The sequence below is a fragment of the Triticum urartu genome, chromosome 5A (assembly GCF_056163025.1).
Source record: "Triticum urartu cultivar PI428250 chromosome 5A, HENAU_Tu73, whole genome shotgun sequence".
Lineage (NCBI taxonomy): Eukaryota > Viridiplantae > Streptophyta > Magnoliopsida > Poales > Poaceae > Triticum > Triticum urartu.
Window position 1 is genome coordinate 677921251 of NC_141877.1, and position 20272 is coordinate 677941522.

The 20272-nt window shown below is 47.0% G+C and overlaps 3 protein-coding genes across 3 annotated transcripts; 2 read left to right on the forward strand and 1 right to left on the reverse strand.

Moving 5' to 3' along the window:
• The first annotated feature begins 2128 nt into the window (after positions 1-2128).
• On the forward strand, positions 2129-4807 carry LOC147974053 (putative F-box protein At3g23950). Its single transcript, XM_087524893.1, has 2 exons — positions 2129-3114; positions 4759-4807. Exons 1-2 carry the CDS (start codon positions 2129-2131, stop codon positions 4805-4807), a joined length of 1035 nt encoding a protein of 344 aa, XP_087381019.1.
• A 2841-nt stretch (positions 4808-7648) lies between these two features.
• On the forward strand, positions 7649-9148 carry LOC147974054 (uncharacterized). The gene is made up of 2 exons (XM_087524894.1): positions 7649-7807; positions 8624-9148. Exons 1-2 carry the CDS (start codon positions 7649-7651, stop codon positions 9146-9148), a joined length of 684 nt encoding a protein of 227 aa, XP_087381020.1.
• Positions 9149-9624: 476 nt separating this feature from the next.
• On the reverse strand, positions 9625-10847 carry LOC147974055 (uncharacterized). The gene is made up of 2 exons (XM_087525157.1): positions 10368-10847; positions 9625-10281 (listed from the first exon to the last, which is right to left on the reverse strand). The coding sequence occupies exons 1-2, from the start codon at positions 10845-10847 to the stop codon at positions 9625-9627; spliced, it is 1137 nt and encodes a 378-aa protein (XP_087381283.1).
• Between the last annotated feature and the right edge of the window lie 9425 nt (positions 10848-20272).

Genomic DNA, 20272 nt, shown 5'->3' on the forward strand with positions numbered 1-20272 from the left:
ATTTTTGAAAAAGTTTTAAGATTTCACTTTCTTTTATTTTATTGTTTTTGACAAATTTATTATAGAACACAGAAGAAGAACAAGTTATCTAAAAAACTTTCGGGTTTCCTCCCGAGCAGCTCTTTCTTTAAAGTCATATATCTAGGCTGAAAAGTGCTCACTTAATTACACATCAGGATCCCAAAGAATATCAAAGCTAATTTTAATTAATAATGATTTAAATCTTAGTGGTGATCACAAAGTAACATAAATCATGTAACGATGAAGTCTAACTCCGGTCCTATGCATGCCGCCTAGTGTAGCTATATATATTACTAGCTTTTTTGCGAAAATAATGCTTGTATTACTCAAAGTTTAGTTATCCAATCTCGCTTAACAATTTCTAGATGTTACACTTACGCACTGTTTCGCACGGGATTAAGTTACAGACTGATCTGTTGAAATTTAATTGGAAGTCTAGATGGAATGAGCCCCACACACTGGAAATCAGGGGGAAGGGGTAATGGAAAGAGGAGTCCGTAGATGGGTTTCCATGAGTATTGCCCGTAAGTATAGGATTTTCGTCCTAGGCCAGAGCCTAGCCAAACCGTGGTTGAGCATTGCAACCTACCAAAAGTAGCCATGAAGTGACTAGCACTATTGCAATTCCGGCGAGTACGAGTAACACAGAAATTCCTCTCCTGCATACGATCAATGATCTTTCTAATGATGAATGAATGCTTTGACTTGTTGCCAATACCATCCTTGATCATCAAGACAGCCTCTAGAAAAATTGACCTAGGGTTTGTCCGCCTGTCATGGTGACCGCGTGCCTTAGAGAGTTTTTTTTCCTGATTCTTTGATCCAGGTTTTTCTATCTTTCGTTGGCTATTTTTTATTGGTGTTTCTCTTTTTGGGTTCCCGATCTCTGATCAGTTTGTGTCACCCGCCGCCGCCCATCGATCCTCATGCGCCTCTACTCTAACTTCGGCATCGACATCACCGGCCTCTTCTCAGACTCAACGGCCTCACGCGACACGCGGCGGCCTGCAACGGCCGCCGTCTGCGCATCCGTCCGCTTGTCGTTCTTAGCTCACGGTAACTTGCAAAACATTTTTTTTGTTGTAGCAAATGCAGATTCACGGTAACAACTATGTAGCACAAAGACGTAAGAAGGATCATTCACGCATCTGATTCTGTTGTCGTTCTGATCATAGGGCACCACTGAACTCCTGGACAAGGTTCGCGCCCGGAATGCGAGAACCAGATGAGACAATACACGCTCTGCGTTCAAAAAAGGCTCAAGGATAGGTTTGCGCAGCTGAAGGAGTGCAGATACCGAGAAATCAGAGCATGTCGCACACCGATGTCATGAACTTCATGTTACAGAACTGGCCTGAGCCTTCTCTCCAGTTATCCAGCTTCCGACGGCGGACTGATGCACACGTGGTATCTATCAGCTTGCTGATTTATCGCTGAAACTTGTGCACATACGTACCCTCTTTCTACTAGTTAGTATCTGTGGTCTGTGGATATACGCCTTTGCTCTGCCCATTTCGCCGGAAACTTGCATGAATGCAACGTATACGGTGCTATCTTGTTGTAGAAATTCATATTACGTTTATACGTAGTCCATATATATATATCTGAGCATTTTGTTGTATTCCGTGATGGTTAATTAGTTGTTTGATGTGTCGACATGGTCTAGAGTTGGGTGCACTACTCTGCATAAATAACTGGCCTTTTTTTTTGGGGGGGGGGGGGGGGGGGGGTACGGTCTTTTTTTTACAAGTATAGCTCATCAAAAAAGAAAAAAGGAACGTCGTCTATTTTACAAGTATATATAACTCATCAAAAAAGGACAAAAAAAATCGCTGCCTATTTCACAAGTAGGAATCCTGCATGCCTACTCCGAGTCTGAGTCCAACCATGCTGTCCTATTACATATATTGGCTGCTAGTATTCTTTCGACCACGATCACGATACGGATACGAACCTATCTGTGCCGTGTTATTATATATACATCCTGCCAGGAGCTACCTAGGTTGATCGACTCCAGGTCGTAGACTCAGTTTCCTCAGGTCCGTTCGTCCGTGTGTGGTGAACGTCTCCGGTGCGGTGGCCGGCGGCCAAGGAAGCCAGCGCCCTGATGGACGCCGTCGCTGACGGAAACGGCCTGTGCCTCCCCTATGACGTGCTCCGCGATGTCCTCCGCCGCCTCCCGCCCATCGCCGTTGCCCGGTTCCGGACCGTTTGCCGCGCGTGGCGCGTAATCGTCGACACCCATGGCCTCCTACCACGCTTCTTCACGTCACGCGCCTTCCCAGGTGTTTTCACCAATCATACTCGATGCAGGGACAAGTCCTACTTCCTCGCCCCGCCGCCAGCCTCCCGCTTAAGCAGAGCCGACGAGCATGAATTTCGGCGCCCTCTATTTTGGCATGGTTGGGCCCGGGTAACTGACCACTGCAACGGGCTCCTCCTCCTCTATAATGAAAAACAGGATGATACATACGTGTGCAACCCGGCTACAATACGGTGCGTTCCTCTGCCTCCCTCACCGCAGACGCAGATGCGGTCGGGCCGCAGAGTAATCGAGGGCACGTTCCTTGCTTTCGACCCGGGTGTGTCACTGCACTACAAGGTGTACAAGCTGCTCAAGGATCGTGATACCTATTCTACTCATAAGCCACCTTCCAAGGAGCCAAGGGCCAAGGTGGTGTACTCGGCAGCGGTGTTCTCGTCACAATATGGACAATGGAAGAGGCGGAAGTTTAATCCAGGAAGTTGCGCCCCTGGGCACCTCCACAATGTGAAGGGTTCTGCATGTGATAGTAATTGGCCGTCGGCCGAGTACTGGCGTGGATCATTGTACGTGGCTCGCGAGAATGGTGTCGTCATCATCCTGCACTACTCGAAGATGACGTATGATATGGTTCAGCTCCCGGGAGATGTCTACAACTATGCAGGGCAGACGTATCAGCTACCTCGAAGGTCCCTCTTGGCGAACTATGAGAAAGGTGTACGCTATGCGGAGCTCAATGACCTCCACCTCCGGATATGGTCATTGGCAAGATCGTGCGACGACCAACTTGGGTGGACGCTAGCGCACGAGGCTAACCTCAGCCCGCAAGTGTATATGATGCGGCATAACTCACGGACACTAGAACAAGGGGTTACATGGGAGATGGTCGCAAGCAGCAAAGCAGCTGTCAGCTTGTTCGAACAAATTAGTAGCAGCAGCAAGGAAAGCAAAGAAGAAGAAGAAGAAGAAGAAGAAGAAGAAGAAGAAGAAGAACTTTGGAACGAGGACAAGGACAATTTCATCGAAGTGGATAAAAGTGTCGCAGGTCAAAGGAAACTGGAGCAGACCTACGGTGGTATCATTGGACTCCATCCGCACAAAGACGTGCTCCTCCTTGATATTGGCGGCAAAGCAGTTGCATACCACATTAACACCTCAAGAATGCAATATTTATGTCAGTTGCTTTTAAGAGAACCCATGGACCGTGATGCTGGCATCAAAAGTGCCTTTCCTTACCGCCCTTGCTACACGGACGTGCTCCTGGCAAGAAAAATACCATGTCCTTCCAATGTCCTTAATTTGTGGCACCATCATAGAAGATGCTAGCAGTACAACCGTCGGTGACTCTCAAGTGAACCTAGTGAAAAATACGGAAATTCGCAGGGACACGCACCTGCCAGGACTGCTGCCCGCTTGATTTGCCTTGTGATTCGCGCAGTAGTTCAAAGTGTTAACGATGATACTTCCAATTTTTGTATATTAAACTGTTATAAGTTTCAACAAGTTTAGAGATATAATTTTAAGCAATTTTTTCTGTCGGTCATAGACAAAAAATAATTAATTTTTATCGCTAGCTCGTACTAAGTTTCAACATCGGAACTTAACATATTTTTTTAAAAGTCGTCAAGATATATTCAAAATGATTCTTATTTGAAAGCTCTGGTTACGAGGAGCACGAATATGAAAACATAACTAAATTTGGATTATTTTTTTGTTTGAAAGATATAGAACTTTGAAAATCAGGAGCCAAAATAAAGAGCCGGCACCAGGGACCTCAGTGCTCCTGTACTTGCGTGCCACAAATCCTCTTCCGTGAAATTCATCAATCATTCATACAAGTCTTTATTGCACTTTCAATTGCTTTTTTATATACCGGGATAGTGTTTTATTGAACTTGATGGGCACAAATTTCAGGGATCCTTGCCCGCTAAATATGTCTAGAAGCCGTGCATTTGAGGCTCAATGGGAACAAACTATTAAAACATATATGGTGACTTGCAAAAGATGTTTGAGCTTTTAGATGTTGAGTTCAACTAGTTGATGACCAATACCTATGTCGGCTGAGGGTGTTCCTCTAATAAGCGTCATGGTCATGGAGCTCAGGGTCATCATTTATTTTCTTTCTTTCGTTCTTTCTTTATGGCAGAATACTCATAGAGCCGAGGTAGCAGCTCCCACTCTAGGATCATCATATAAACTGACCATCATCTTCTGAAGATGCTTTCGGTTTGTTTGGATAGTGGATGTTCTACTCTCGGGTGTACTACACACCCAAGGTTGCAAAAAACTTAAAAAATGAGATCAAACCTAATACAAAAAATCTGAAAATTTGAGACATCAATCTTTATCAAATGTTCGAGCATCTTGCAAAATTTCAGCCAAAAATAACATCCGAGGAGCTCTCACTGAAAAAAAAAACAAAATCAATGTTCAAAGTTATCTGCACTTTTTGAGTATTGATTTTGTTTTTTTAGTGAGAGTTCCTCGGATGTTATTTTGGCTGAAAATTTGGAAGAAGCTTGAACATCTGATAAGATTGGGTGTCTTAAAATTTTAGATTTTTTAGATTGATATGATAAGGTTTTGTCAGTTTTTTGCAAACTAGGTGTAGGACACCCGAGATTAGTGGCTACTTCCGTTTCTTGAAGCACTCTTCAGATCTGGAGTCGGAGTCGAAGCTTATTTATGTCAGTCCATGCGGCCATTAACCATCGATGGTAGATTGAGGTACCGTTCCGATGTATCCGAGAAAAGACCCTAACGGACTAGACATTTCCTATATATGTCTAAGTTTAATTGCACATGCAAGGGGCGGACCCAGGATTTGGCCAGGCCCAGGGCCCTAGGCTGCTACAGTACATCTACAGTACTGCTACAGTGCGCAGTGTGCTACAATCAACGAAGAAATTCATGCTCACGCCCCAGGCCCAGGCCCCCCCGGCCTGGGTCCTGGATCCGCCACTTGATGCAGCCATGCATGAAATAATGTTGACGGTCCTCCTCGTTGTCATAGGTGGAGTGAGGCGGTCAAGTCGGCCTGCTGTAGTTGTCACGGACCGCGTGACCGTGCACCACCTCCTCATCCACAGGAGCGCCAGGGTCTCCTTCTGGTGCCTGGACCGAAGCCGTGGCTGCTGGGCTGCAGTGGATCATGGCGTACCTCCTGAAGCATCCAGCCATACAGGAGACCGTCCGGAAAGAGATCGACGATGCTGTGGGCACGGACGTCGATGAAGTTAGCGAGGAGCTTCTCGAGAAGATGGAGTACCTGAACGCTGTCATTCTGGAGGCGCTCCGGCTCCATCCCACCGTGTCATTTGTGTTTAGGCTTTGGTACACTCCTTTATCTTGCCATTCATTTCTACACAGCGATTTATGTAAGCACCTTTGTCTTCTTTGATTCAAAATATGACGAGGCCTAGTAAACAAGGACGGAGGCAGTAGTTCGTATGTATGGTCTATGGATATACACCTTTCTCTGCTCTGCCGATCTCGTGGGAAACATGCATGCGACGTATACCAATCTGGATCTTAGGATCTAAGATCGTGTGACAGTTTAAGCGTTTGCTGGGAGCGTGCGCCAGTTAATATTTCCGTATTTGAATTGTGGTTGATTGTTTTCCGTTGCCATGAGCCCATGACTCGTACGATCAGAGTACACATCCTACATGAGTACTCCGAGTCTGATTCTACCTAGGCCTTGATGGCTTGATCTCGATACGGACACAAACACCGCGCCGTCCTGTTATATATATACTCGTTCATAACTAGATCTTCCAGCTTAGGTGGATCGATCGACTCCGGATTGCCAAGAGCAAGTTTTCTTCCGCTCTGCCCGGTTCGTACGTGTCTCTGGCGATGGATCTCCCCAACGGCAACGCCAACGCTAGCGGCATGTGCCTCCCCTACAACCTGCTCCGGGACGTCCTCCGCCGCCTGCCGCTCCGGACCCTAGCCCTGTGCCGGGCGACCTGCCGCGCGTGGCGCGCCATCATCGACGACCACCACCTCCTACAGCCCTTCTACACGTACTTCCCAGGCGTCTTCAAGGATCCTCATCTCCGACGCTGGGATGATGGGCCCTCCTTCATCCTCCCGCCGGACATGGTGCTAGACCCACTCACCCGGAGAGTGCATCGTAAATCATACGACACGTGATTTGCACTAACCCACCTCGGTCTTGTACGACATATTGGAACCTTGGAAGTTGTTCTACTGTAATCGATATGAACCTTGTGGGATTTATTTTATAGATGCGCGTGTTTAAGTCATATATTATTGATCTTACGTGGAGATATGTGTGGTTATTTTTTTCTTTTTTCTTTTTTTATGCATCTAGATGTGCCTTAAACTATTTTAATACTCCCTTCGTTCCTAAATATAAGTCTTTTTTTAGAGTCTAGATTCACTCATTTTGCTTTGTATGTAGTCCATGTTGAAATCTCTAAAAGACATATTTAGGAACTACAATGTTAGGAGAGAGGCTTTGAATTCAAGACTTGTCGTTGTAAGTTTAATAACACTATTGCTGTCGCCATGCATGCATTGTTTGTACTTCTAGCATCCCCGTAGTCCTAGCGTGAGTAAAGCCGGAGCAAAGCAGACAATTGCTTCCAAACTCGATGACTTACTATTCCGTGTCTGCTTCCCTTTATGGTGTGCCATCAAATGCATCTCTTTATGACAATGGGTCGACACCTAGGGAGGTGACTGATCCCCTTTGGCAATCATAACGGGAGTGTCATAGACACTAGTGACAACATGAACGTTGTTGATTGAAGTTGTTGCCAACGAGTGGCTATAGACGTAACCCAGATTTCAATGTCGAGGAGCCTATTATGGTGCTGTGGTAGCCGTGCTCGATGTAGTAGTAGTAGTCGTAGTCGATGCAACCACATGTGCTCGCCAGAGCCCAACATGACCCACACGCGATAGTGGATTGAGCCACAACCTCATCACACTATATTCAATGATAGCTAAAGAGACAGAGGATTTATCTGATTCCATAGTAGTACCTGTACCCACTCTGAACTCTCCTGTCAGAAAAATGATGTCTCAGCTTTTTGTTACCACATTGTGAACATGAAGCAGCTGAAGGAAGGAGAATTATAAATCCGTCAAAAAAAAGGGAAGGAGGATTATCAAGCTTGCGTTGCTGTTTCTGCCAGGTTGGCTCCCTGGTATTTTGTATCAAGCATTAATCATAGATTTGACAAATCAAATATTTTTTCTGCACTTCTGCTTCGGTACACCACCTAAACACATGAACATCCGAGACTGGTTCGTGTCCCTTTATAATTAAGGACATGACGGGAATTAAGAAATAATTAGGTCAAATCTAGCACTATTCATCCCGTGACAGTTATGGCAGCAGCCTATGGCACCACCGCCGCGTCCGTCTGCTCCCTCCTTGCCATGGACTGGGCTGGCGAGCCACTCACCAAGCTCCGCCTCGTCTACAACCTGTGCGTGTTTGCGGCATCTGACTGCAATAAAACTGATTCGCGTGTGGGGGTTGCTTATGTGTGTGTTTTCATCCGGTGAGAATTCTATGAAGTCCTCGTGTACAAGTGCATCTAGCAAGGGCAATCAACCAGCATGTTGCCTCGCAGTTGCGTGTGTCTGCGAGCTCGATTTTGTTGTACGTGTAGTGTTCTGGCTAGAAGCGCATCGGTCCAGCGAGGCGTTTTTTACTTAGGCGAGCGCCACCCACAGTCGATACAGCCACTCGACATTGCTATGCGAGGTAACCGTCACGCACCAGAGCTCCCCGAGAACATGTTGGACGTGTACTACGTCCACCGTGCATGCCCACCTCCAAGGCGGCGATCGTGCAACTCCACCTACCACCTTAATTAATCACCACGCCAATTAGAAGATTCATTCTTATTTGGGGGGTGAGGGTGGTATGGAAAAGTTTCGTTGTTAATTCGTATCTGAGGGGTGGGGGTGAGAAGTGCATACAAACTGGCCACGCACGACCAGAATGTCGCAGCGGCCAATGGTGCGTCCAGCAGCGCTCCTGAGGGAAACCGTTCAGTGTGGAACCTCGTCTGGAAGGCTGCGGTCCCTCAAAAAATGAAGATAAATGCAGGGAGATGCATTACGGGGACGTTGGCGACTCAAAGATGCAAGGTCTATAGACATATTGTGACAAGTTCTACCTGTCAGCTCTGTGGGGTTGAGGAGCAAGACTCGTTTCATGCTTTGGTCGTTTGTACACACGCGCGAACTCTATGGACGAACATGAGGCATCGTTGGCCACTTCCGGGTGATGATCGTCTCATACTTGATGGGAAGGAATGGTTTGTTTCACTGTTGGCAAAATGCACGGTCCAGGTCCGGGATATGCTCATCATGTTGATCTGGAGGATCTGGCATCTACGCAACGAGCTGACTCATGGGAAGGAAGTCCCACCAGTGCCGGCTACGGTCGAATACCTGGACAGCTACTACAAGTCCATCTCGATCGCTGGAAGCTACTCAACGGAGGAAATCATCAAGGGCAAAATGCCACTTTCGGCGGTCTCTGTCCCTTGCCCTGGTGATAAGGCACCCGAAGCCCCCTGGCCGGCGCTGTGCCAGGGAAGACTGGCGCTGTCCGTCGACGGCTCGTTCCTGAAGGACGACGGCTTAGCTGCTATTGGTATGGTACTTAGAGATGAAAAGGGAGTGGTTCTCATGGCGGCCTATCGTTTCATTTTCTACTGCAACGACCCACTTGAGGCAGAGCTACATGCGATAATGCAGGGCTTGGCCCTTGCAATTCAACACTCTCAGCTTCCGGTGGTGGTGCAAACGGACTCCTCGGAAGCGCTATCATGTTTGACTAATGGCGCCCTTCTTCGCTCTGCATACGGATAGATTGTTTTGGAGATCAAGGACCTGTTAGGTAGTAGGGAGTTTTTTCCTCAAAAGATTACTAGATTTCAGAATAGAGTTGCTGATCAATTGGCTAAGAGCATTACTAGTAGAACCCTCAAACCCTCAAATCTTAAAAGCAGTTTTAAGGGTTGAGTTGTGCCACTTTTTGACACTTTTAAGGGTTGAAAAACAGGGGCAAATACTAGAACCCTCAAACCCAACCCGTAAACTGCTTTAAGGATTGGATTTGAGGGTTCTAGTCTTTGCCTCGACCCCAACCTTTAAATATATCATTTGACATCTCACAATTTATGACAACAAAAACACAATCAACTTCCAAACAAACTACCAAATGACAATCATTGATGCATGGTTTAATAGTTTACATCACAAAATCATCATCTTCCTCCTCTCATCAGCACCATCACCCAAAAGTTGCACCTCGGCGCCATCTCCTAGACCACAAGCGGGCTCCATCAAGCATCTCCATCGGCACCGGTGGAGTCGTACACACCGCCATCACCACTACTACTCATCGGAGTGTCACCTCGAAAAGTAGAGGACGCAACACGGAACATCTTCTTCCTCTCCGCGATGTCCTCCTTGTAGTCCTTCCACCAATGCAATTGGTCTTCATCCATGTCCTTCTTGGACATCATCATGTGCTCTTTCTCTTCCACCATGAGTTCTTTCCATACCTTTTCCTCTTTGAGCTTGATCATCCTCTCCTCCAACTCGGCCTTGCGCTTTGCTTCTTCACGCTTTGCTTCAACTTGTGCAAGCTTGACCTCTTTCTTCTTCTCGGTGAGAAGAAGCTTCATCTCCAATGTCTTCGTTGTCAATTCCTCTCTTGCCTTCATCATGTGGTCCATCTTCTCCCTTAGGCTTGACGCCTCTTCTTCCATCTTCACCCTTAGCTTGCCCTTCTTGGTTCCCTCGGGCTTGCCCAAGTTCCTCTCCTCCTCATCTTCACTATCATCCATCCTTAGCATTGCCGACTTCTTGGGTGCGGTCTCTTGATCCCTCAACTTCCACTTGTCAAAGGTTTGAAGAATTGACCAAACATGCTTAAATGGGAATGCCTTGCCCTTGGAAGCGGCCATCTCCTTGTACCTCATGCCGGCAATTGTCTCCTATCAACCACACATAAATCACATAAGAACCCACCAATAGCATAGTGCACACACATAATCAAAATAGTGAAGAAATATGTACTCACATAGTCACTCTCCACGGTTCCACTAGGTGGTGCATCTATCACTTGGTCCATGGCCGCACTCCAACGAGAACAAGCGGGCTTGATCAACTCCCACCGGCCTTGAAGCGACCGGAAAGAGCGATGGATGAACCCACTATTCTTCGGCTTGATCTTACAATAGGCGTCCTCGATCCTTTGCCAATACTGTTTACCGGTTTGATCGGTGCCGGTGGTTGCATCCATTCCCACAGCTGCCCAAGCACGAACCAAGAGGACATCTTCCGCCTCGGTGTAGTTTGTCGACCGCGCGTGTGGGCGGGAAGCGGCGGTGAATGCCTCCTCCCCTATCTCGGCCACCTCCTCCTCGTCATCCCCTACATCCTCCTCATCTTCCTCCTTCTCCTCCAAGTCGTCACCAACCCTAAAGGGGTCTAGAGGCGGAGCTCCGAGGTCCACCTCCGCGTTTTGGAGGAGGTCCATGCACGAGGATGGGTTTGCCATTTCCTCGAACACCTTGTGCGTGGCGGGAGGAGGTTCGGCGACGGCGGCCGCCGCGGGCTTCTTCCGCGGCTTGGTCACGGCCGGGGACGAGCCGGCGACCTTGGAGGCCGCCCCTCGCGGCCCATGAGAGGCCGCCTTCGGCCGGCTCTTCTTGGTAGCCGGAGCGGGCGGCGGGGAGGCGGCGAGGGCGGGCGGGGCGGTGACGGTGGTCGGGGCGGCAGGAGGTGGTGCGAGGCCCGCCCGCCGCCGCTTGGTCCCGACTTGGGTCGCCGCCACCACGTCGGCCACGGTCGGTTGGGTGGGGGCGGGGGCGGGCGAGGCGGACGGGACGGGCGGGGCGGGAGTGGCGGGCGGGGGCGTGGCGGCGGCGGGGCCTTCCATGGCCGGCGCGGCAGGAGGCGGCGGGAGGCGGCGGGAGGAGGACGCCGGGAGGAGGAGCGGTTGGCTCCCGCGCGAGCGAGGAGCGAGCGACGAGGAGGAGTGCGGGTTGGGGGGAGATTTTCCCCTCAACCCCTACTTCTACAGATTGCAAAGTGGTTTGAGGGTTGGACCTCTAAATTTTTTTACGGGTTTGATGGTCTAGAGGTTCTAGTCTACGGCGTTTTTCGGCGAAAACTGTAAAAAAAGCGGTTATTTTTAGGGGTTTGAGGGTTTGAAGGCTCTACTAGTAATGCTCTAAGTATAGCCGCACCGAGCGGGCCACTGCTGTTTGGCTAGGCTCGATTCCACCCTGCATCGAGGATTTGTGGCCTCTTGATTGTAACTCTTTACCATTGCAATAAACTCCCTTTACCCCAGCAAAAAAAAAGTTTCCAACAAAACTATATTTTGACTTATGGTTTATATTTTACTTAAATTTATGATTAAAATTTTGGGAAATTCGATTCTGAGCCCGAGCTCAGATGCTCTCGCTATCCCTGCCATCTACTCTCCTCGGGATGGCAGCGCTATCCCCATATTTCTCTCTCGTATCTTCTGTGTATTTGCAAAGAAACACTAACCAGGCCATCGCATTTATTACGGTAGTTGGAGAAAGCCCCGTTTGGGTCCATAGAACAAGGAAACGGCCCAGCTTTTAATCCTGGGTCATGCTAGACCGTAGCTTACGCCGAATAACCAAACGGCTGCCTAGCCCTTAAAAAAATGGCCACCTACTATCATTACATTTCCGTGCTAAGCGACAGGAGAAAGACATGTTTTCACATCAGGTCGTGACATAGTGCCTCGTTCTCTGCATGCAAGACCACCACGACATGAAAGAACATCAATGCAACAAAGCCGCAGATCATTCTACAGAGGTACCAACAGCAAGCTCATCAGAAACATTTGTCATCTGCATGTTGGCATCAGTTCTACATAAGTCAGCCAAGTATGCAAACCAGTTCAAAGATATTTTACTCTACGTTTACAAGGGGTACATAGTTCATGCACTGGAGGAACAAGCATGGAGCATTGCTCACTGAAACACATCAAAAAATCCACGGATCATAAGCTACACAACTTAACTCAAATGACACATCTATTTTTGCACACCGCCAAGTGGTCGCGTGTATGTGTTCGGATCGCAAGGTTTGTGTGCCTCAACTCCACTCTGCACAAGGGGGCAAGTGTTAGAACAATCTCGAATCAATCATCACTCTAGAAATGCTCATCAATGAAATGAAAACCGGGACTTACAATCATTGTTCTTTTTTCCTCGTAGCTCTCATCCCATTTCCATCCCGTTCACGGTCGAATTGCAACCTCAATATACTGACTTACAAACATATGCATCGGTCTTCAGCGTATGATTGGCGCTCTCGGTCCACCATGTGATTGCCACTTTTGCCCAGAAAACACCATTGAAATAAGGCTTTGCCCACTTTGTCCGTATCTCATAAATCTGCGTCATATACAGGTGATGTTTCAGATTGTACTTTTTCAGCGACATAGCCCAGGCATTTTCAAAATCGACCACTGTAAGCATGTGGTTGACAACGTCGTGGAACTCCGCCCTGGACTCATTCTTCTTCGTGTACACAGGTCCCAAGCACTCTTTAGATTTCTTCAATATGTGCCATTTGAACCACCGATGCACAGTCTCAGGATTGATTTAACTTATAGCCACCTCCATAGCTCTGTTCTGATCTGCACTGATTAACACATGAACATTAGCTCACTCCAGTAAAATGTAGAGAACTGATGTTTTCTTGATTAAAATATCTGTCAATATTATTCAGGCACTGGTCCACCCATCATTCCCAGGAACTCGGCAAAACCCCACTCAAACTTCTCGACTTGCTCGTTTCTCATTAGCACTGCTAGTATCACACCCTGAAAACCCATGAAGAGCCCGAAAGGCATGTCATATATTCATCCTTACGTCGTGTCAAAAGTGACCACATCATAGAACCCGTTCGGCATCCTGCTGCTACCGTTAGTCCACATCAAATTCTTGATCTTCATCTGACTGTAAGCAAGTACGCAGTAAGTGAAATCTGGGTCCGTGGAAACCTCCAACGTTTCCCAGAAGTCATCATCTGCATGCCTGCTAGCAACTTATCTTGCCACATATGTTTCCCAAAGTCCTCTTTGTTAATGGTAATTTCTCCATAGACCCGAAGAAACTACAGATGATGACCTCTATCTATGTGCTTCTGCGATTGCCAGTGCACTCTCTCCCCCCATGGTAGGAGACACTGAGTGGTGTCTGGCTGTCTGCAGCCCTCAAGAGTCTTGATCAGTGCCGGGCACTCACATTGACAAGTACAACTGTTCTCCGCTTCAGGCTTCCCATGCAAAGACAATCAAAACATAAGCATTCAGCCACAAACATTTAAGTATATTAAACCAACGGAAGCAGGCATTTTTATGAAGTTAGGATCAGGACTCTCACCGGGCATCCACAGACAATTTCCTGCATTGATTTCATCCTCACAGCGTTCAACCTACTTTTACCATATCTTATGCCGAATCAAACTTCCAACGAGTACAAGTTGTAGAAGTCAGTACGCCTCTCCGAGGGATTCGGAGCTTAGTCCCAGCTCAAGTTTGATCAGACTTCTCGATGGTTCCTCCGCAAATTTCCTAATTGTTTGCTCGAGCGCACTCATCCTAGACACGCATGGGGTTCTGTCTGGTGAGGCGCTACCGAGCCTCAACCTGTAAACAACCCGGTTTCAAAAAACTTCAGTAACATTCAGTCGTTATAGTCATGTCACTATCTATTTTACATTTTCTGCATATTTATATACATCAGAAGCATTTCACTCTAAGACCATTTACTATGAGCCACACAAAATCCTTGCCGACTTTGCCTAAATGCAGACGCTTCCTTTTGAGGTTCTCGTGCATGCCTCAAACAGCTAAATCATTGGTTATGCGTTCACAAAATTATTCAGTTCCTACCTGTTCGTTAAACTTGAGAGCTTCATGCGTAACATTCTAGTTCAAGCCATCTAAAATCAGAACTACAAATTGCATTTCAAGGAAATCACCATGTTGTCCAACCGGGCCCTTCCGATTTTACCTTCCCAGTCGACTGCGCAGAATGTATAGGAGAACCTTTTCCTCTTGCGTCGGTCGTCGTTGACGCTCACCGCCTGTGCGCCCCCAGAAGCGACATTCGACTCCTTGGCCGCTTGTGCCCCGGTCCTCCACGCCGCAACACGACAAGGGCCATCAGATCTGGGTGCTCGAGGCTGTCGGCGAACTCCTCTCGCAGCGGAAACCTGTTCCGAACTCATCAATCATCGACGGCAGATGGGCTGAATGACCAGTAGAGGTTTGGATCAAGAAAGGGGAACTCACTTGTCCACAGGATCCATCAAGATCTCCATCCCGCCGGCCTTCACCCCGTCGGTTGATGCGCGGAGGACAAACCTGTCGCCGCTCCCCTTCCTCGCATCACCTGCGCACCCTCGCGTCGCCTCACCATCGCCGTTCCATTCACGATTTCTCACGCACGGGGCTCAGAATAAGCGGCGGTCGTCATGGACCTTCGCTCAGGAAAAGATGAGACGTCCTGGTTAACGCCGTTTTCCACGGACGCCCACGGCTCAGGCCACACCCGCGTCTCCGCCTGCTCGCCCATACGCTCTGGGCCCACCTTGCGCGCACTGTTTTGTACCGTATTTCGCCTCACACCTCATTATCTGCGGTTCGCGTCTGACACGCCAGCTCGTTATTCACCCATCCCGCGCGCGGAACGGAAGGCACATATATCGGGATCAGCTGGGCTCGGGCTCCAAAACGCCCTGTTCTAAAATTTTGACCTATATAAAATTAGAAGGAACGAATGATAAACTCAACTGAGAAAGTACAGGATGATGGAACGTCGGATGTAAGATGTTGCAAGGACGACAGCAAAGCAAGGCGACATTTAAATGTACCTGCTCATTGTCCTTTATGAGGCGCAGATGACGAGAATTCATTCCATGCACTGATTGTGTGTCCGCATGCAAGGACGAGCTTGTGGGAAGAGATGTAGTATGAGGCTGGTTATAATGGGGAGTAACTATACTAGTGTCATATGCATGTCACTAGTCTAAGTTACTATTTTCATAGTGCAAAGTAACATACTAGTAGTGTCATAGATGGCTGCATTTATTAGCTTATATACTCATATTGTCTTGAAAATCGCTATGTTATAGTAACATATTATGTTACTACTTGTCATTAACTACTTGCCACGTAGGCAAAATTTTCTCGAAATGTGTTATGTTACTACTCCAACTAAGTTACTCCCACTATGACTAGCCTGAGAAATGGCAGCTACCAGAGAAGGCCAAGTTAATAAATACGGGATCAGAATGGTTGTTTGGCATCTTAGCTGAGCAGCCGGCCGTGACAAGGGCGATGATCATCATGCTTCTATGGAGAATCTGGAGCTTACGTAATGACCTAGTCCATGGTAAAGCTGCTCCACCATTGCATGTTTCTCGGTCATACTTGTGCAGTTACATGGCATCTTATGATCAATCGCAACGGCTCAGTGTTGAGGATATTATTAAAGGCAGCCACCCAGTTGAGGAGGTATCTATCAGGTAGCCACCCGCTCAAGTGCCAACGAAGACGTGGCCCAATCCACCCTCGGGTTGGACGGTGCTGTCGGTTGACCGATCATAAGAAGTTTCCACGCTGGTACTGGAATGGTTCTTCGAAATTTCGATGGCTATCAGTGCAATCTTGGAGGGGTTATCAATGAGCTTTCAACTCTGATCTTCCAATAGTAATCCAATCAGCAAATTCAGTGGCCATTGCTGCTTTGACGAACGATTCGCTTGATCGGTCATCCTATGGACATCTGATGATGGAAATCAAGAAGCTCTTGCAGCTTCGTGGGTTTGTTCCGCTTTTAATAGATCATAATCAAAATAGTGTTGCTCGTAGTCTAGCTAATGTAGGGAGAACTGGAGGTAGCACCGCCTGTTGGTTGCACCAGGTTCCAGATAGTACCAAACAGCTTGTATTAGCGGACTGTAACGCTATTTCTAAGGAATAAGAACCCACTTTATTTGCAAAAAAAATAAAAATCGCTAGCCACAGTACTGATCGGTCATACTTGTGCAGTTACATGGCATCTTATGATCAATCGCAACGGCTCAGTGTTGAGGATATTATTAAAGGCAGCCACCCAGTTGAGGAGGTATCTATCAGGTAGCCACCCGCTCAAGTGCCAACGAAGACGTGGCCCAATCCACCCTCGGGTTGGACGGTGCTGTCGGTTGACCGATCATAAGAAGTTTCCACGCTGGTACTGGAATGGTTCTTCGAAATTTCGATGGCTATCAGTGCAATCTTGGAGGGGTTATCAATGAGCTTTCAACTCTGATCTTCCAATAGTAATCCAATCAGCAAATTCAGTGGCCATTGCTGCTTTGACGAACGATTCGCTTGATCGGTCATCCTATGGACATCTGATGATGGAAATCAAGAAGCTCTTGCAGCTTCGTGGGTTTGTTCCGCTTTTAATAGATCATAATCAAAATAGTGTTGCTCGTAGTCTAGCTAATGTAGGGAGAACTGGAGGTAGCACCGCCTGTTGGTTGCACCAGGTTCCAGATAGTACCAAACAGCTTGTATTAGCGGACTGTAACGCTATTTCTAAGGAATAAGAACCCACTTTATTTGCAAAAAAAGTAAAAATCGCTAGCCACAGTACTGATCGGTCATACTTGTGCAGTTACATGGCATCTTATGATCAATCGCAACGGCTCAGTGTTGAGGATATTATTAAAGGCAGCCACCCAGTTGAGGAGGTATCTATCAGGTAGCCACCCGCTCAAGTGCCACCGAAGACGTGGCCCAATCCACCCTCGGGTTGGACGGTGCTGTCGGTTGACCGATCATAAGAAGTTTCCACGCTGGTACTGGAATGGTTCTTCGAAATTTCGATGGCTATCAGTGCAATCTTGGAGGGGTTATCAATGAGCTTTCAACTCTGATCTTCCAATAGTAATCCAATCAGCAAATTCAGTGGCCATTGCTGCTTTGACGAACGATTCGCTTGATCGGTCATCCTATGGACATCTGATGATGGAAATCAAGAAGCTCTTGCAGCTTCGTGGGTTTGTTCCGCTTTTAATAGATCATAATCAAAATAGTGTTGCTCGTAGTCTAGCTAATGTAGGGAGAACTGGAGGTAGCACCGCCTGTTGGTTGCACTAGGTTCCAGATAGTACCAAACAGCTTGTATTAGCGGACTGTAACGCTATTTCTAAGGAATAAGAACCCACTTTATTTGCAAAAAAAGTAAAAATCGCTAGCCACAGTACTGAGCCTGAGTCCAACTAGGCCTCGATCGATTAACCAAGATAGATAAGAATACGAACCTAAATGCGCCGTGTTATTAATATATACTCTCTCTGTTCCTAAATATAAGTCTTTTTAGAGATTTCAATATGGACTACATACAGAGCAAAATGAGTGAATCTACACTCTAAACTATGTCTATATATATTTAGTATATATATGGTTCATATTGAAATTTTAAAAAGACTTATATTTAGAAACGGAGGGAGTACATCCTGCCAGGAGCTACCTAGGTTGATGGACTCCAGATCTTCAATAATCAGTTTCCTCGGTCCGTTCGTTCGTGTGTGGTGAACAAGGTTTTGGGTACCGGGCGGAATATTGGATACTGTCCGGTAACCGCGTTTCTGGCCACCAGAGACCTTTGTACCGAGCAAATTTTCTTTTATTTATTTCGAAATTTTTGAATTTAAACTCTGATAATTAGGTTGGATAGATTTTGTTTTTTCTCACAATTTTTAGGATAAAAAAAGGAAGATGCTGTGAAAATAAATGTTACCTGGAGTGATTCGATCTACCAACCTCAAGGCAAGAGAAACAAATCCACAACCTAACGACTGCACCACACGGTGGTTGCTGACAAAATTGAGTCCAGCGCTAATCTATAGCACAACAAAAAAATTGAATTCAAAATTCAATTTCAAATTTCGTTCGAAATTTCCCCCGGATTTCATGGTTACCGCTGTAACCGACAATTCCGGTGCCCCGCGAGAAAAAAAACGTGCACTCGGGATCCAAATCCTTGGTAGTGAATCAATCAGGTTCGGTGGCCGGCAGCGAAGGAAGCCAGCGCCCTGATGGACGCCGTCGCAGATGGAAATGGCCTGTGTCTCCCATACGACTTGCTCCGTGACGTCCTTTGCCGCCTCCCGCCCCTTGCCGTTGCCCGGTCCCGAACCGTCTGCCGCGCGTGGCGCACGATCGTCGACGCCCATGGCATCCTACCACGATTCTTCATGTCGCGCGTCTTCCCTAGCATTTTCACCAATAATTTCGGATGCCGGGACGAGTCCTACTTCCTTGCCCCGCCAGCCTCCCGCTCAAGCAGCGCCGGCGAGCATGAATTTCAACGTCCTCACTTTTGGCACGGTTGGGCCCGGGTAAGACACCACTGCAACGTCCTCCTCCTCCTGTATAATGATATTGGGAGAATACCTACTTGTGCAACCCTGCGACAATACTGTGCGCTCCGCTGCCTCCCTCGTCGGTAATGAGGTCGGGACGTAGAATTGAGGGTACGTTTCTTGCATTTGACCCAGCTGTGTCGCTGCACTACAAGGTGTACAAGGTGTTCAAGGTGCTCAACAATCACAAAGAGATCTACTCTACTCACACGCCAGCATCTGAGGAGCCAATGGCAAAGGTGGTCTACTCGGCGGTGTTCTCGTCACAAACTAGACGATGGGAGATGCAGAAGTTTAAGCAAGGGCGTTGCGCCCCTAGGCACCTTCAAAATGTTAAGGACGTCTTTGCACGTGATATTAATTGGCCATCAGCCGAGTACTGGCGTGGGTCGTTGTACTGGGTTGCGAGAATGGTGTCCTCATGATCTTGAACTGTTCGGACGAGACATACGATATGGTTCAGCTTCGAGGAGAAATCTACAACAAGGGAGGGCAAACGTATCAGCTACCTCGAAGGTCCCTCTTGAAGAGTTATGAGAAAGGTGTATGCTACGCCGAGCTCAAGGACTTGCGGCTCCGGGTATGGGCATTTATAAGTTCGCGCGACGACCAACTTGGGTGGGTGCTAGCACACAAGGCTGACCTCAGCCCGCACATGTATATGATGCAGCATTTTCTTTTGAGAAAAGTATACTTTTCATCCCTCAATTCTTTCCGAAGTCTAGATTTGGTCCCTTAACTCAAAACCGGACAACTTGCATTTTCAACTACTGAAACCGGACAAGATTTATCCCTAGTCACGGTTTTTGACCGGTTTTGGTGTTGTCACACCCCGGTTTTGACCGTGCCGACTCAAATCCGCGTACATTTTCTAATTCCGCTTAATGTTTTCAAATTCGGGTACTTTTTCAAATACGTGAACTTTTAAAAAAATTGTGTACTTTTTTCAAATCCGCGTACTTTTTCCAAGTACACATATTTTTTTAAATCCGCGTACTTTTTTAAAGTTCATGTGGTTTTTTCAAATTCGTGTAATTTTCTAAAATTGACGTACTTATTCATATTTGCGTACATTTTTTTGGATTTGAAAATTTTATGCGAACTTGAAAACGTACGCAGATTTGTATTTCTTTCACGCAAAATAGAAAAAAAATGTGTGGAGTTGAAAAATTATGTCAACTTGAAACAAGTATCTGAATTTCAAACAAAGTTCATGGATTGGAAAAGGAACATGGATTAAAAAAATACACCAACTTTACAAAGTATGCGGATTTGAAACAAGTACGCGAATTTCAAAAACACTTCATAGATTTGAAAAAAAATACTTGGATTTGATAAAATCACACGAACTTGAAAAAATACACTGATTTGAAAACAGTACACAAATTTCAAAAAGTTCATGGATATGAAAAAATTAGACGAATTTGAGTCAGCACCGGTCAAAACCGGGGTCAGTCAGCACTAAAACCGGTCAAAATCGAGAGCAGGGACGAACCTTGTCCGGTTTCG